We start from the raw sequence: 16,802 nt of genomic DNA, 5'->3' as shown, positions 1-16,802 counted from the left end.
GAATTGTATTTCCAACACGAGGTTGCGTGTGCGTCTTGGGTTGTTTGTGACGAAGCCCAACGGGAACAGGAACAGGAAACCTTCCCGTGTCCTATTAACACAGTCACTTACACGGGTTATTGATTCCTCCAGATAAACACCTCCCCAGATGACGGCCTTCATTGCCACATACCCGCCCCTTGGGCAGGTGACACAACTCCCAGACAGAAATGGGAGCCTGACCATCCACGCCGTCCTCCAAGTTCCCACTTCACTGTCCGCCGCGTCATGGGAGGTGGCTCTCTGGCATTCGGGCAATGCCGACGACGAGACCGGGGGGTGGACCGAGACAAAGTTCGCCCCGAGCCCGCCAGACGACCGTCCCGTTGATGTTCACACTCCCGGGGACGGCGCAACGAGGCTGTACTTTCGAGCCGACGTGACAGTGAAGAAGCCGTCGTTGGCCTTTACGGTCAAGTTCCGTTGTCTCGGGCCATGGAGCGTGAACGACGGCGGTGAGTGGCGCTGGGTGCGCAGCGAGCAGGGCTCCGAGGACGGCGTGGCAATCATCGACCGCCGGCCCACGCAACATGATGATCCCGAAACCCTCCCGGACTTGATACGGGACCTGAACCCGGCCTTGAAGTGGAGGGGCCAGCTCAGCCAGGCCCCGGGGACGCGCTTGTGGCTGGTCCACGCCCCTGTGGATGCCGCGAAGGAAGACGTCTCGACGGTTGTTGATGTCCCGTTGGGCGTTCCCTGGGGTCGGTTCCTCAGGTAAGAGTTGCCGGAGGTGAATAGGGGGTAAATGCTAATGATACGTAAATTGGTTTCACTAGATGGTTTGCCTTGGTCAGGAACTCTGCGGCATGGCTAGCTCCGAGGCATGGCAAGTCGACTTTCCATCTCGATAAAGACGCCTTGCTTTGCTCTTTTCTATCTCCCGAGGGCAAACACCTGGTTTTCCTGGGTATGAGCGGCATCGGTGATGTTGTGACCTTGTTCCGCAGCGGAGAGTCGGGGCGTTTGATGCTTCATGTAAGTGGTCCCTGACTCTCCAGATGGTTGAGCCGGGACTGATTCTGGCAGCTTCGAAATGATGGCGATAAGCCCGATGTTGGAACTGTCTTGGTTGCCGTTGGGGACTCCTTGGAGACTGCCATTGCTGCCGTCATGTATCACGCCCGGGCGCTCGTGAAACCCACCGGTGTGGTTGTCGAAGATTCTGGCTCGCCATCACCAACACCAACAGAAACGACGGATGACGACGCCCAGCCGCTGTGGTATGAAAACTGGTATGATGGATTGGGATACTGTGAGTTGAGACTCACCAGACACCTTGATCTCGACCATGCTCTAACCACCTCACGAACCAGGCACTTGGAACTCGCTTGGCCAGGACCTTACAGCAGACAAGGTGCTCCATGCGCTAGACATGCTGGCCGAGAACAAGATACAAATCTCAAGCCTGATCATCGACGACAACTGGCAAGACCTTGCCCGTCAAGATGGAGGCAACCAGTGGAAGCGGACATGGGACGACTTCGACGCCGACCCCCAAGGCTTCCCGGACGGCCTCAGGGGCTTCATCAGCCAGATCCAATCCCGGCACAAATCCATCCACCACATCGCCGTCTGGCACGCCCTCCTCGGCTACTGGGGCGGCATAAACCCCTCCGGCCCTCTCGCCCAGCGCTATCCGACCATCTCCATCCCCCGTCATGACCCTTTCGACCCATCCACCACACCCTCCGACAGTATCACCGTCATCTCACCCTCTTCCATCTCTCGCTTCTACAACGACTTCTACACCTTCCTATCCGCGCGGGGCATCACCGGCGTCAAGACCGACGCCCAATACATGCTCGACACCCTCCTCCCCGCCTCCGCACGCCGCACCCTCCTGCCCGCCTACCTCAACGCCTGGATCCTGGCCTCGGCCCGGCACTTCCCGGGGTACGGCACCGACCGGGCGATCGCGTGCATGGCGCACGGTCCGCCGGCGCTGCTCTTTCGGGGCCCGCTCGCGCGCGCGGGCAGCCGCTCGCCGCCGCCGTGGCGCAACTCGGATGATTATGCGCCCGACGGCTCCGCCGAAGCGCACGCGTGGCATGTGTGGGCGAACGCGCACAACGCGCTGCTGGCGCAGCATTTGGGCGTGCTGCCGGATTGGGATATGTTCCAAACCGTGACGGGAGACGGAAGAGAAGGGGAATGGGGCGGATTCCACGCCGCGGCGCGGTGCGTGTCCGGCGGGCCGGTGTGCATCACCGACGTGCCGGGGAGGCATGATGTGAAGCTGCTGCGGCAGGTGACGGGCCGGACGCCGCGCGGGGCGACGGTGGTGTTCCGCCCGAGCGTGGTCGGCCGCGCGGTCGCCAGGGCGCAAGGATATCGGGGGTTTCGCGAGGGCGGGCCGGCGTTGTTGAAAGTGGGCGCGTTCCACGGCCGCGGGGGCACGGGGACGGGGATTGTCGGGGTGTTTAGCCTCACCACCGGTGCCGGCTCGGAGGAGAGGGGCGAGGCAGCAGGAACGCGGATGCGCGAGGTGGTGGAGATGCTTGCCCTGGAGGATTTTCCGGGGACGGGGAAGGGGAGGAGGTATGTGGTGCGTTCGCATCGCACCGGGAAGGTCACGCCGCCGTTGGAGGTGGTCGGGGAGAGAGGAGAGAACTCCTCGCCGCCGCCGCTGGTAACGGTGGCGCTGGGACCGGGCGGGTATGATGTGTTGAGCGCGTACCCGTTGACGGAGTTCATCAGCTCGAGGACGAGCGGCGGGGGTAGGAGGGAGGTGCTGCTGGCGAATTTGGGTTTGGTAGATAAGATGACGGGCTGTGCGGCGGTTTTGAGGGCTGGGTTCGAGGCACGAGAGAATGGGACGGTGGTGGTGGACGCGACTCTGAAGGCTTTGGGAGTGCTGGGTAAGTACAGATCGACTGGACCACGGAAGAATGCTCACGAGCCCTCTCGACTCATGAAATATGTACGAAAGAGCTAATGTATTTGGTTATAGGGATCTACATCTCGGTACTTCCCGAGTTGTCTTTGATGGACGACTTCATGGTCGCCATCCTAGGGCAGCCGGTGCCACCCCATACCGTCTCGGTCTGTCAGCATAATGGACACATTCTTGAGGTGGACATGGAGAGGGCATGGGATGAAATGGGGTTGGACAGCGGCTGGGCGAATGAGGCGCAGGTCAAGATCTACTTTCCGCTGGAGAAACGGTAGGATGCTTTCTTTAAGGTTGGATTTGTTGGATATGAGGCTCGAACTGTGATTGTTATGGAGGTCTTAACGGCAACTAGAACGCGTAAGGGACGGAACCATAAATGATGTCATAATGCCTGACATAGCTTTGGTTCTGGGGAACGCAAAGCCATTTTTTCCCGGACAGACATGCCTCCGAGCTGTGGTTATCTATGGAAGTACTCCATATTGGGCTACTTATCTCATTCACTAGGGGTATTGAATGCCCAAAGCTCTGCAGGAGGTACCATAGTTAGCACCAGATAGAACCCACCGAGTACGGAGTAAGCTTGTTTGATGTTGGTCCCAGAGATAACTAGGGAAACGACAGGGACTTGGCAGTCCCGTCACATGGTCGGGGTGATGACCTCCCAGCCCCCGACAGGGCCAGACGCAGGGCCGTATGTATGTACATACATCCATACAAATGATGTGTGCCTGAAGGATGCCAGGTCACCACCAACTGCGTCTCACCGCTGCATAAGGCTGGTGGCTGGTCCAGATAACAGGGACCAGGTGGCCGAGGTGCCTCATTCAGCTTCGAGATAGAGATTCACCGACCATGTTGGTACGTACTTTGTACAACCAGGATGTTATCGGGCTTGTTCGGCAATCAGAGATGCTATCGGGTCTTTGATGATCTCAATGGCGGGGAATCTGGAACGGGGACGCCGCAGGGGGTGACCTGATGTTTGGATCCATAGGCTGCCACGTGACGCTGAAAGAGGCAAGGCACGGCTGTGTCAGCCACATGGCGAGCATGCAGTGAGATGAACACAATGGAGATGGCTTCAAATACTTCAAGAAACCGAACCCGAATCAACATCATCTTTCTTCTCTGTTGAAAAAAGAGAAGGAAGAAAAATCCAAATCTGCAACTCGTTGACTTCACAGAGGCAGAACAGAGCTCACCTCACCCCTAACCCTCTGTGCCCCACCGTTACCCTGGCCGCCAAGACCCGGGAGATCGATTTAGCGCGGCGAAAACGGGCAATCTTGGATCAGGACTTTCACTTTCGAGGCCGCCGCTGTTGCTGCTGTCACTCTGCGTCAACCGTCGTCGACTCCCTGCCCTCGACGCCCACCACAACCACCCTAGCTACGGCGTCCCAACCCCGAAACCACCCCGCGACGCCGTCCTAGTACTCGGTCCTTTGACTCTCCTCCCGTCTGACAACCTCACGGCCCCCCTTTCCCGCCTCAAGGCGGCCCCTCTTCTTCGCCATGCTGCCCTCGGTCCGACGGGTCGTGGCTGCGGCTGCGCCCTCCTCCTCGTCCCCCGTCTCCTTCTCACGAGCCGCCTCCACGGCCGCTTTCACCCTCCCGCTCCGTTCTACCGGCCTCCAACAGCGCCGCTACTCGTCGTCGAAGCCGTCAAGTCCGGACGATGGCTCCCGCGACTTCACCCCGCGCTCCGTCCCCTCGTCACGAGGCTCCAAATCAGAAAAGAAGTCCAAGGCTCCCATCCCGCAACCGCCGAGCGTGCCCAGCACGAGGCATATCGGAGATGAAGGTGAATAACTCTTTTCATTTGCTTTGCAAGCCGTCAAGCGTCCTCGACAGCTTCTGACATTGTACTTCCACAGGCCTTGCCCTCTCAACCTTCTTCGCCCTCCACCGCCCCATTTCGGTGACGCAGCTATTGCCCAAGACGGTGTCGGACGACGAATTTGCCAAAATCTTTGCCACGCGCTCTCGCCAGAGCAGGGTATCGGAGGTGCTTTCGACGCTGTCGCAGACGGTACATGACCTCGAGGAGCCCCTGTCGAGAATGAGCATTGCCAACCAGGAAACCCAGCAGCAGCACCAGCAACAACAACACTCTTCTCAGGAGCCCGCCGACGACGGCACCGCCCGTCTCAGCCTGAGACACGCCGACGGTTCCGAGACGAACCTGCACTTCCAGTTCAACCCCCTGGCCGGCCAGTACCTGCCCTACACACCGCCCCCGCCGCCCGAGCCCATCGTCGATGAGGCCGCTACGAGCACCACCGCTGCCGAAGGGGCCGCCGATACCGCTGTCACCGAACCTGCCGCCAACGGAGCCGAGGAGCTCGCCGCCCAGACCGAGCCGCAGACGCGCGTGTACAAGGCCGTCGTCACTATCGAGGAGACGGTCGACGCCGACGGCCAGGTCAAGGTGGTTGCGCACAGCCCGGAGCTGATCGAGGACGACGGCTCCGAGCGGGGCCCGCGGACCTTCCTCGAGCGCATGTGGTGGCGCCAGGTCCGCTACGACGAGTCTTGCCTCCGCCGGAACCGCCAGATGCAGGCCATCAGCGTGCGCCGTATCAGGAAGCTCAAGATGAAGAAGAAGAAGTACAAGAAGCTCATGCGCAAGACCCGCAACCTCAGGAGGAAGTTGGATCGGTTGTAAAGAGGGGGGAGTGCAAACATGGAGCAGAGGAGGTGGAAGATTTCTGTTGGCATGGTTTCATGGAGACTCCCCCACCGACAACACGTGTGTGTAAATATTTCCCCTCCCCATCATTTCTCCGCGCACGATCCTGTGTGTGTTTTTAGAGATGGCGGTGTTATGGTGGTGTGTGTGGTGTGTACAATTGTCCTGTCAAGACTCGCTGCCTCGCTGGTCTTGCAAGCATCATGACTTTTTTTTGGTCTGTGTTTTTTTTTTATTTCCTTGCGCCTCTCGGCATCATCCCGACTGTTTGCATTCTGCATAATCACTCCGACATAGACGAAGAGTTGAACGAGAGCTCAAGGATTTTCAAGCATCAACCAACTAATGGTAGCTTGTAGTTTTTGTGTGCTTATTTCATATGCTGGTTCCAACCTTCATCCGCCTTCTCCCCTAGCTAGTATCTCAACCTTTCCCAGTCCCCGTCCCTTGGACTACACAGACTTCATTTGCCCACCTAACCCTCCTTTTTCAAAGCTCGTTCACTGAATCACTGAATCCAAATATTCTTATCCAGCCACTCCTTCCATTGCTCCCCCGTCCACCCGCTGCTGATATCCGGCACCACCACCCCGTCCAACAACACCGTCGGCGTGACATGCACCCCGGTCAACCGCGCCATCTTGACGATGGTCTTGACGTCGGCGGTCACGCCGTTCCCGACGTTCTTGGCCTCCGCCCCGTCCTTCTGGTCAGGCACCCGCAAGAGGTTGTACACGGCCTCCTCGTCCACCCCGACGCTCTCGCGCGCCAGCGCCGCCAAGCGGCGGTACGTCGCGTTGCGCGGCTCCGACGCGACGGCTTCGTCGAAGAAGCTGGCCTGGGAGTCGAAGAGGGCCGCGGAAAAAGCCCAGAAGAGGGCGCTTACCTCGTGCGCGGTGCGCGCCGGGGCAGCAGCAGCTCCCGAGTCCGAGGAGGGGGAGGAAGAGGCGACGCGCTGGACTGCTAACGCGGCCTCGTGCACGAGGGTCGAAGCAGGGTGCCACGGCTGGATTTGTTGGCGCAGAATGATTTGCACGCGCGAGGCGAGGGTGGGGTGGGCACGGATGTGCGGAATGACGGAGGTGGTGAGGGTGCGGAAGATTTCTGGGAGGGAAGAGGAGAGGTTAGTTGGTTGGTTGGCCTAGGTAGGGAGAGATATCATGGATTTTGAGGTAGTGGTGGTTGGGGTGGCATGACGTACTGGCTGAGAAGGGACAGACGTAGTCGATGTAGACTTCAATGGTGTGGAGGGGCTCAGCGGACGGGGCCGCGGCGTCGGAGAAGGTGAGGCGGTGGCCTTTGAACTTGGGAGGCAGGGCCATGGTGGTGGGTGTAGATGGAGGAGGAGATATGAGGATCAGGTACGTAGGATATCTGATTAGTGGTCTGGGGTTGGTTTGCTATAGCGAGAGCTCCAATTGTGTGATTTTTACTTTGACGAGAGGGTCTACAAGATGGTGAGTTGAATAAGATACAACAGCGTCGAGTTTGGGCAAGGTGAGATTTAACAACCCCTCAGTAGAGCAAGCTGCGGGACGCTGACTGAGGCAGAGAGCAGGAGAGAATGATGCAATACGAGCAGATGTTACGTTCAGTTGCAGGTGGGGGAAGGCAAGGACGGGGAGCTTTGTCATGTCCCGTCCCGGATTGCATCATTGTCGTCTGCTTGTCGGAAGAATTGTTTGGACGTCTCGGGGTTAGGGATGCTGTTGTGTAAGTCAGCCTAGGGGTTTCCGTGAGACGGACGGTTGAAGAGGAAAGATATGATAGCAAAAACAAAAATACTTATGGTTGTATCTGAACCATATCGGAAACGTCCAAGAAGTCAGGTAACGAATCCTTCGAAGTGAATAATATAAGCTCAATGTTGATATATTAATAGTATACCTGGGCTAGCTCCATATTACCCTCGTCTACCTCCTATTTCAGTTCAAGCTCTGGCAAGTAAATCATCATGTTGGCAACTCACCGGTGATATACTCATCTCTGACCCCTTAAACTCTGCGGTCGGTTACCCTTGTAATATCTGCGTCTCTCCATTTGCGAAGCAAACCAACGTCAGTCAACTCAAGTCAGGTATCCTGGAGCGATTCACATCTCGCTCCCCCTTCTTCTGGCCTTCCCTTTTTTGAGGAACAGCCACCAACTCACATCAATCCATCCCCCCTCCTTACCATCCCCTAATACATCCCTCCACTCCTCCCCTTCGTCCTCCTCCTCCTCTGAAGACGAAAACGCCATATTCGACCTCGAGCAATCCACCAAGAGTCATTGTCGTCCGAAAAAATCCAGTAAAGCGCATCATCATCATCCTCCGGCAGCAGCGGTAACAGCCCATCATCATCCCTGTCCCGCCTTCCCGCCTCATCCAATTCATGATTTAATAAAGCTTGCCCACTTCCGCCACGCACCCGGTTCGTCGTCATCGTCATGGCGGTTTGGTCCTCCTCTCCATCCGCTGATGACGAAGACAAGAGTTCCGAAGAGGTAAGCGATAGCGTGGTCCTGTTGAGATAGTAGTACTCCTCCAGATCGAGCTCCATGTAGTTGGGGCGGTGATGGTCACTCTCACCCCCACGGCCACGGTCACGGGGTGGTGGTCGACGGCGGGGCCGTATCCAGGTCCAAGTCCACGGACGGAAGAGGACGGCGAGCACAGCGCCCATGACGACTACCAGGTTGGTGGCAGTGGTGCCTAGATATATCTCCAGGAAGTGGCAACAGCTGACCTTGGTGATTACAAGGGCATCGTAGTTCATCATATGTCTATGATCAGAGATCGAAGAGGACCAACCTCCACCCATCTCTTAATACTTGAGGAGCGAAAATACAGGACCGGGAACAAGAATAGCCCTGTGAGTCAATATATACCCCCGTTGGCCTCATCGTTGAAAACGTGCTGTGCTGTCTATCTCAAAGCCGGGGGTACTAGAAAGGTCCCAAAAGGACTCCCCCACAGCGAGCGTCAGGTGAACCAAATACATCACCGCTATCGTCTTCGTGGGGTTACGTTGTCAAAGCAGGCACATAGTAAACGTCAATATTTCTCGGATCTTAATTGAGACACAAAAAGCATCACGTACACCTATGTAACACATTGCCCCTAACGAGGCTTCACGTGGCAGTCCACACATGCTTGCGTTGTCTTCGAGTACTGGACACAAAGTTGACATGACATGCAAGGAGCAATGGCGTGCTCACATGCTTCTTATTCATTACTTGGCTATATGACCAACATCTACCTCCCCTTCTTCCGCTTTTTCTGCGGTGGTGGTGGCGCCTCTTCTTCATCCGACGAGAGCAGCTCTTCTGCACCCTCAATCTCAATGTCAGACTCATCATCGTCATCCTCCTCTTGTTCATCCCCATCCTCATCTTCTTCATCCTCTTCGTCGCTGCCCTCCTCTTCATCATCATTCTCTTCCTCGTCGCTTGAATCCTCCAGGGGTATCATGTCTTCCGCCGCACCATTCTCCGTGGCCGCTTCCACCGGCCCGTCTCCATAATCCGAATCACTGTCACTCGAAAAGCCCGAGAAATCATCCTCAGACTCCGACTCGGCGTCGCCGCGACCGCCCGTTACTGTGGTCGAGCCGGCGAACGACGTGTCCGCGACGCTCTCGGTCTCGTCACGTTTGCGCTTCAACGGCATCTCGCCGTAGCGCCCTTGTCTCCCTTCAACCGTCGCATCTCCCTCCGTACCTTCCATGGGCGGAGCAGGTGTGAACCAGGGGATCTTGCCACGGAAGAAGTCATTCAGAACCATCTTGGCGACGCCATCAACGTCTGGTTCTCCACCCTTGAGAAGACGACCGGCCTTCCTGGCCAGCATCTCGAGAAACTCAATATGGTCCTTCCAGCCTTTCAGCTCATAGGTCCGTTCCATGTGGTGCGTCTTGACCTTTTTCAGCACGGCAGGAATGTATTGTTCTGGGTTCTCCACGTTTTCAACACGGACGACGCCACGCAGGAGGATGTCCTGCGGCGTGTCGTGTTGGTTGGGCGGTACGATACCAGGACAGTCGATAAGATAAATACGCTTCATCAACGTGACATACTGCCACACCTTGGTCTCGCCGGGGATAGGCGCAACCTTGGTGACGGCTTTGCCACGGAGGGCGTTGATGATGCTCGATTTGCCCACGTTGGGGTAACCGACTAAACCGACGCTGATCTGCTTCCGGTCCTTGTGAAGGATGCTGAACTGACGCAGAAGGTCGATAAGCGAGCCACGACCGAACGGGTTCCTCAGACTGGCGCGCATGGCGCAGGTAGGGTGATCTTTTTGTAATACCCGGATCCAGGCGGCCTTGTGTCAAGTCAGCATCGAGTCGGTCCAGAGGACAGAGCAGCAGAAGAGACGGGTTGAGATGTATGAATCACAACTAAGAAGACAACCATGTGCCATCGAAAGGATGGTGGCGGCCTTCAACTCTGGTGAAACAAGTCCGGTATCCAGTGACGGACTCCAAAACGGAGCCCATCATTCCCCGACCTGAAGACCAGGCCGGGGAGGTTGGAAGTGGAAATTGATCTTCCAGGGGTGTAACGGACGAACTCTCATTGAGTGTGCGAAAGTGTCCTGACGAAAACCCTGGTGCCACTGGCTGATGGAGGGGCGAATGAAGCAGAACAAAAACACATGAGAGACTTACCGCAGTCTTGGACGGCACCAGGTCGATCTTGTTCAGCACAAACACAAGGTGCTTATGAGGGGCTTCAGTGGCAAGATACTTTTCCACGTGTCGGCTGGGAGACGTCAGCGGATAGTTCGTTCTGGATGATCGGTACTTGGTACAACATACCATCTTGTACCCAGGGGGTCACGGGCATCGAGCACATGGAGAATGACGTCGGAAGAGTCGATCACCTTGTCTGTTCATTGTTAGCGACGAAAGCCATGAACAAGGCAAAACAGTAAACCTACAGAGCTCGTTCCAGATGCGCTTCGACTGGCCCTTGGTGAAGACGGCCTCCTTGGCGATGGAGACGCTCCAATCCTCTTCAGGTGCAGCATCGCCATCCGCCCCGGCCGACCCGGCAGCGCCACTGAGAAGCTTGAGCTCCTCCTGGCGCGCCTCATACGACTCCATGCTCTGTTCCGTATGGCCAGCCAGCTCGTCAACCGTGTTGAAGCTCAGCTTGGGGCGTTTCCTCTGAGCCTTGGGGCCAAACACCTCCGAGAAAGGCTCAGCCTCGATGGTCATTTTGGCCTTGTGCTTCTTGAGGCCATCCTCCAGGGTCGGACCGTCCCGGATGAGGCTCATGGGGAGCTTGTTGCTCTTGAGCAGCACCGTATACGGGTCCTTCTCCTTCTCGGCCATGGCCTCGCGGAACGACTTGAGCGTGTCCTGGGAGATGACGCGGGTGTTGGTGAACCACTTCCGGTTGGGCTCGATGACGGCCTTGGGGACCTCCTTGCTCTGGTACGAGGCGGCCTTGACGATCTTCCCGTCCTTGTTCCGGATGGGCTTGCCCTCCTTGAACATGTTGAGGGTCTTGACCTTCTTGGCGGTGCGATAGAAGTTCTCGCCCTTCACCTTGGGGTCGCCGGCGACCCGGCCCTCCCGCTGGAGGCGGTTGCGCTCCTTCTTTGCTGATGGGGGTCAGCCATTGGATGTCGGCGACACGATCAAGAGGACCAGGACTGAAAGCATACCTGTACCCATCCTGGCGACTGTTTACGGCAGAGCCGATTGATGTGCCTGGAGGGTGTGGATGGAAAAAGAATTGTCAATTATCCCCGGCTGCAGGAGAGACACACTGCAGCGGCCTTCCACGGGGAAATCGGGCTGGTGTGGAAGACGAGGAGAAGGAAGAAAGAAAGAAGTGAAGGTTGGTGGAAGTGAGCGAGGGAAGAAAACAATCAAATCAAAAGTTTTGGCGAGAGTGGGGCCAAGAGGTTGGCTTCCGGCGAAAATTTGGCGGTGAGACGCGGCAGAACGACGCAAGTCTTGGCGATACTAATCCCAACAAGGACTAGCGCGGATAGGTCCCCTCTGGTCCCTCCGTCCCGCCGCTGGGGTTCGGCAGGTCTTTCACAAATTCCAGTTCCGGGCTTCAACCTCACTTCATTCCGGGCGGCACCGGCGACGACGACCCCAACCTCGACCTCGACTTCGACTTGGATCTCCTCGTCCGGCACCCAATCCGCTCGTTCAGACCTGATTGGCCTCTATCGCCGTGTCAGTCACCAACAACAGCCACCACCATGGCACCACCACTTCCCCGGCCGTCAATATGTACTCTCCAAGCCGCCCTCTCAGCATGCCGCATCTCGCCGGCAACCACCACCGCAAGCACAACCACCCTTCATAAAGCCCGCCCTCTGGCCACCAAATCAACACCATCCCCAACCACTCTTCTCCACCGGTCCTTCACCACCACCACCTCCGCCCGTAACACCACCACCAGCAGCACCACCAACACCAGGACCGTCCCCCTCCCGCCCGAATCCCCGCGCTTCATCACCGTCCCCGAACCACCTCAACACACCGAGGAAAAACTGCCCCCAATTAAAGGCCACCTCCCGGTCCCTCGCAACATCTTCCCCAAGCGCGACGGCGACCGCAAGATCCAGCCCGAGTACATCGCCGCGGCCACTCAACTCTCCAAATCCGAACAAGCCGGCCAACCCCCTCGCTCCGAGGAGGACGCCAAGCGGCGCGTCCTCGCCCACGCCCGCCGCGCCGCTCTCACCCAGGGCCTGCGCGGCCTCTACTCGCGCAAGGTTACGCGCGAGGCCCGCCGCAAGGCGCGCGCCGAGAAGCGCCGCCAGGAGAACCTTGCCCGCGCCAACGCCCCGGAGCGGCTGGACGAGGTGCTCACGCGCGGCAGCGTGCGCCTGTCGACGTCAGCGAGCACCCACGTGCCGCTGGATCCGCAGCGGTTCGAGCGGGCGGAGGCGGCGCGGGCCGAGTACGAGCGGCGGCAGGCCGCGAAGGCCGAGGCGCGGCGCGATGCGTTGGCGAGACTGTACGTGGCGGCGGGCAACTTCATCGTGGACGAGCAGGAGCTCGAGAAGCGCATCAACGAGCTGTTTGTCGAGGACGCTTTTGTCGTCGACACGCACAGCGCCGGCCGCAGCATCTGGGACAAGCACGCGCCCGTGAGCGTGGCCGAGGTGCTTGGCGAACAGACGGGCATTACGTCGTCCAAGGTTACCGATTCTCACCGCTCCCTGGCGACCAAGACGACGGCGCGGCAAAAGACTGTGGCCGAGGAACTCACCGGCAGCAAGTTGTAAAGGAAGGATTCATGTCGGGGCGGTACTTATGTGGATGATGAGTGTTTCTGTGGCGGCTTGTCTCAGTGGAGGAACCAACGCTGGCCTCCCAGCGATGACAAACCATTATCATCATCGCTGGACAGCTCGTGTCTCAAAGCCATGTACAATATTGTTGTAGAAGAAACCCTGGGTGATGACGGGATTCAAGGATATATATGTATGTGCATTCCGACATGTCTTCACGACGTCTACGTACCTATGTACCACCACAAAAAGTGTGATGCCGAGAGAGACGAGACTTGGTTATAGCAAAACAGTGATGAAATGCAAAACCGTACTAACCCACCAACGCCCGAACCCCATTGCTGAATCCATCGCCCATACCTATATACCTGTCCACGACTCTCACGCCTCCCATCTCCGAGTCCCTTCCCCCTCTCCCAAAACAGAACCCAACATCCAACAAAAATAAACATTGAGAGAGCCCAGACATCATTAACGCCTCTCGACAAGCATCACATGCATCGCCACATAAGCCAGCACGATAAACACCGCCCCAAACACTCCCAGTCTAAAGATATCCGGCCACATGGCCTGGTTGTCGAAGCCGAACGAGCTCAGAATCGCAGCGCCGGGGACCGTGATATCGATGCCGATCTTGTGGTCAATGAGCGTCAGCTGCGTCACCTCGTTGACGATAAGGGCCTCGAAGCCGTAGTGGAAGATGGACAGCCACTGCAGCCAGAGCGCGGCGGGCGGGATGGCGTTGTGGTTGAGCAGCAGGCCGGCAAACAGCAGGCTGAAGAGCATCACCAGGCTGCCGATGAGGTTGGCGACGCCGTGGTCTTTGCAGACGATGCCGATGAAGAGGCAGATGGCCGACGCGGCCAGGTTGAAGAGCACCAAGACCAGGAGGAAGATGAGGAACTTGTCGAGCTGCGCCACGAGCCCCGTCATGGGGTAGATGATGGCCCCCAGCAGGATGGGCGGGATGATGCGCAGCGGGACAATGTCGAAGAGCACCTTGGCCGCGAAGTAGGTGATGGGCGAGTAGTAGCCATTGGCGCGCTCCCGCACAAACAGCAGCCGCTCCTGCGAGAAGACAGACAGCGTCGTGAGCGTGCTGAAGCCAAAGAGCGCGAGCACGAAGAAAAAGAGACCGAGGCGGTTCTGGAAGCCCGCAATGTCCATGGTCAGACCGTAGAAGAGGTATCCGGCGAACACGGCCAGCAGGATCGCGATGGCGTAGTGCGTCAGCATCAGCATCGGGTTGCGGTACAGGTTGCGCCAGGTCCGCTGCGAGAGCAGCACAAATTGCTTCCAGTATCCAATGCGCGCATAGCCGCGGCCCATGGTGCCCGTGTAGATGTTCGGCCCTTCCACCGAGTATCCATTGGAGTTGTGACCATTGCTGCTGATAGCGCCTGCGACAGCCTGTCGGATCTCTTCGTGCGTCGTCGCGGCAATGTCCGACTGGAGGTAGGCGCGCACAAGGATATCGAGATCGGTGCCCGTCGGTGCCGGAGGCGGCAGGTCGTCGTTGTCATCATCGTGGGGAGGTACGCGGTGCAGAGACGACGAGAGCTTGTAACCACCAACGTCATCGCCCGCGTCCGAGGATGCCGCCGTGTCTACGGTGGCGTGCTTGCGGCGCGTGTACAGTTCCCTTTCTTGCCGAATACGGACCGAGTCCCGACGATGACCCCTTGGACGAGACGAAGAACCTTCGGCAGCGGCTTCATCGCCGACGTTCGCAGTCGAAACGCTCGCGATCGACTTGACAGCCCTGGTGCTGCTGGGGCCGATGCTGCTCGCAGCGTCCGGGATGAGATCGCCGTTGTCCGTCGAGATTGTGGAACCAGCATGCATCGTCAGATCAACAAGGTAGTCGGCAATGTTGAAACCAGGCGGGCAGCTGTAGCCGATACGGTCGAAGTAATCCTGGCACTGGTGCAGGGGGCCCGAATACACCGTCTTGCCCTGAGCCAGCAAGATGAGACGGTCGAAGAGAGCAACAATGTTGGAGCGCGGCTGATGGATCGTGAAAATGACGGTGCGTTTGTACGTCTTAGCCAGCGTAACCAGGCACTCGATAACGTTGTAGGCGTTGTAGGCGTCGAGACCACTGGTGGGTTCGTCCAAGAACAAGATTGAAGGGCTTGTAACCAGCTCGCAGGCGATACTGACACGGCGCTTCTCACCGCCCGAGATACCGCGGCCTTTGCCTTCCTCAGAGCCAATGAGTGAGTCCCGGATGTGATGGATGCCCAGCTGCTTCTCGACCTCGAGCACACGCTGCTCCTTGGCAGCACGCGTCATGTCCCGTGGAAGGCGAAGCAGCGCGCTCGTCAGAATGGTCTCGTGAACTGTGAGCGTTGGGAGCATGGTATCTTCCTGGTCTACAAAGCCGGTCGCCGCCTTGTAGTCAGCATCGCTGACCTTCTCGCCGTTAACGTAAAAGTCGCCAGAGACCTGTCCGCGCTTGTTCTTGCGAGCGAGGATGTCGAGGAAGGTGGTCTTGCCAGCACCCGATGCACCCATGATGGCGGTGAGCTCGCCCGGGTGGGCCATGCCTTGGATGCCCGAGAGGATCTCCTTGCCGTTCAGGGTGTAGCGGACATTCTGGAAGTAAAGCGACGCGGGCTTGTGATCCGCCATGAGTTTGATTGCTTCGTCGTCCGAGTCGTCGAGATGGATAGGCCCGTATTTGAACTGTCTCCGCGAGAGGTACCAAGTACCGAGAATGACGGCCACCAGGAACAGAGAGCAGGCCGCGATGACGCCGGCGATGAGCGGGGTGTTGATCTTAGGCACCTCAGGGGCAAAGCCGGGCACCTCGGTATGGTACAGACATTCGCCGGCGTTACACGTCAAGAGGATGCTCGAGTCGCCAAAGATGTCACTGATGAGGTTGTTCATCTCGGGCTCCCGGAAAGCACACTTCTTTTCCTCACCAGCATTCTGGGTGCACTGGAACTCGGCGGGACCGCGGATCATCTCGACCAAGAAGTCGCTGATGTCGACGGAGCCATTCTCACCACACAACATGCGGTCCTTGATGCATTCGCAACGGATCTTTTCGCAGCGGTAATTGGTCGAGTTCTTCCCGCCGGAGATGTCGAAGTTGGCGCTCGACACGCACTCGTTGAGGTGGCACATGAAGGACTCGCGCTCATCCACCCAGACTGGCGATCAGGCAATTAGCATCTAATCTAGACAGCCAACGACGAAATAAATGGGCCGAGGACTCACATTGGAAATCACACTCCCCCGAGGCCTTGTTGCAGGTGAAGGTAACCTGGGGCACCTGGGCGCCTAGGAGCTCACGGATGGCCCTGTTTGTGACATCGCACATCTGGTAGTTTTGCTTGACAACCTCGCCGCCAGTGTAGCAAACGCCGCCGTCGCCAGTCTCGGTCAAGGCATCGCAAGCCCTGTCGCTCGTGCACACGTTGCAGTTGATACCGGTCCAACCCTCGTCGCATTGGCAGGATTTGCCCTGTCGTGTCGGCCGGTCGGGTCCTCGAGCAAGTGATCCGCACACTGTATCATGACATTCAGGGTCAGAGACGGGATCTGGGAGCAGAATAAGGGGGAGCAGAGGTACATACAAGGTTCGAGACAGTTGTCGCCGCCGAAGCCCGCAGGGCAGTCGCATTTTCCGCTGTATGTGCTACATGGGGCGAACTGGCCGCAGGAATAGATGGGAAGGTTGCAGTTGAAGCTGCCCGAGAAGCGTCAGTGTGAGTGGCCAGCGCGGGGTGGGAAGACGAAGCGGCTGCCTACCATGGCGGGCAGTCTTTTGGGCGGTCAGCCATCAGGGCCAGCTGGGCTCGCATCATGTCGATATCCATGGAGGAGTAGTTGTAAGCATCGGCGAGCGGCGAGAATGCCAGCGCCGCCAGGGCGAGCGCACGGCCTAGTCGGCGCGCCATTGGGATGAAG

General features: G+C 58.0%; 8 protein-coding genes across 8 annotated transcripts; 4 read left to right on the top strand and 4 right to left on the bottom strand.

The window, feature by feature from the left end:
- Positions 1 to 148: 148 nt before the first annotated feature.
- On the top strand, positions 149 to 3,210 carry VTJ04DRAFT_1405 (uncharacterized protein; the record flags this gene model as incomplete). Its single annotated transcript, XM_069359089.1, has 5 exons — positions 149 to 756; positions 819 to 1,017; positions 1,069 to 1,294; positions 1,356 to 2,900; positions 2,993 to 3,210. The coding sequence occupies 5 exons, from the start codon at positions 149 to 151 to the stop codon at positions 3,208 to 3,210; spliced, it is 2,796 nt and encodes a 931-aa protein (XP_069224013.1).
- Positions 3,211 to 4,452: 1,242 nt separating this feature from the next.
- VTJ04DRAFT_1404 (mitochondrial 37S ribosomal protein mS38) lies at positions 4,453 to 5,605 on the top strand (the record flags this gene model as incomplete). The annotated part of the gene is made up of 2 exons (XM_069359088.1): positions 4,453 to 4,741; positions 4,815 to 5,605. The coding sequence occupies 2 exons, from the start codon at positions 4,453 to 4,455 to the stop codon at positions 5,603 to 5,605; spliced, it is 1,080 nt and encodes a 359-aa protein (XP_069224012.1).
- Positions 5,606 to 5,656: 51 nt separating this feature from the next.
- Positions 5,657 to 6,136, top strand: VTJ04DRAFT_1403 (uncharacterized protein; the record flags this gene model as incomplete). Its single annotated transcript, XM_069359087.1, has 2 exons — positions 5,657 to 5,781; positions 5,989 to 6,136. The coding sequence occupies 2 exons, from the start codon at positions 5,657 to 5,659 to the stop codon at positions 6,134 to 6,136; spliced, it is 273 nt and encodes a 90-aa protein (XP_069224011.1).
- A 1-nt stretch (position 6,137) lies between these two features.
- Positions 6,138 to 6,951, bottom strand: VTJ04DRAFT_1402 (uncharacterized protein; the record flags this gene model as incomplete). The annotated part of the gene is made up of 2 exons (XM_069359086.1): positions 6,138 to 6,733; positions 6,831 to 6,951. 2 exons carry the CDS (start codon positions 6,949 to 6,951, stop codon positions 6,138 to 6,140), a joined length of 717 nt encoding a protein of 238 aa, XP_069224010.1.
- Positions 6,952 to 7,326: 375 nt separating this feature from the next.
- On the bottom strand, positions 7,327 to 8,388 carry VTJ04DRAFT_1401 (uncharacterized protein; the record flags this gene model as incomplete). Its single annotated transcript, XM_069359085.1, has 2 exons — positions 7,327 to 7,335; positions 8,041 to 8,388. 2 exons carry the CDS (start codon positions 8,386 to 8,388, stop codon positions 7,327 to 7,329), a joined length of 357 nt encoding a protein of 118 aa, XP_069224009.1.
- A 479-nt stretch (positions 8,389 to 8,867) lies between these two features.
- VTJ04DRAFT_1400 (uncharacterized protein) lies at positions 8,868 to 11,298 on the bottom strand (the record flags this gene model as incomplete). Its single annotated transcript, XM_069359084.1, has 5 exons — positions 8,868 to 9,938; positions 10,285 to 10,378; positions 10,435 to 10,504; positions 10,557 to 11,225; positions 11,289 to 11,298. 5 exons carry the CDS (start codon positions 11,296 to 11,298, stop codon positions 8,868 to 8,870), a joined length of 1,914 nt encoding a protein of 637 aa, XP_069224008.1.
- A 542-nt stretch (positions 11,299 to 11,840) lies between these two features.
- Positions 11,841 to 12,875, top strand: VTJ04DRAFT_1399 (uncharacterized protein; the record flags this gene model as incomplete). Its single annotated transcript, XM_069359081.1, has 1 exon — positions 11,841 to 12,875. The coding sequence occupies one exon, from the start codon at positions 11,841 to 11,843 to the stop codon at positions 12,873 to 12,875; it is 1,035 nt and encodes a 344-aa protein (XP_069224007.1).
- Positions 12,876 to 13,352: 477 nt separating this feature from the next.
- Positions 13,353 to 16,792, bottom strand: VTJ04DRAFT_1398 (uncharacterized protein; the record flags this gene model as incomplete). Its single annotated transcript, XM_069359080.1, has 4 exons — positions 13,353 to 16,042; positions 16,110 to 16,400; positions 16,469 to 16,581; positions 16,644 to 16,792. The coding sequence occupies 4 exons, from the start codon at positions 16,790 to 16,792 to the stop codon at positions 13,353 to 13,355; spliced, it is 3,243 nt and encodes a 1,080-aa protein (XP_069224006.1).
- Between the last annotated feature and the right edge of the window lie 10 nt (positions 16,793 to 16,802).

Source organism: Mycothermus thermophilus (genome assembly GCF_041956435.1).
Source record: "Mycothermus thermophilus strain CBS 625.91 unplaced genomic scaffold VTJ04scaffold_1, whole genome shotgun sequence".
Lineage (NCBI taxonomy): Eukaryota > Fungi > Ascomycota > Sordariomycetes > Sordariales > Chaetomiaceae > Mycothermus > Mycothermus thermophilus.
This window is presented reverse-complemented; position numbering and strand designations above follow the sequence as displayed.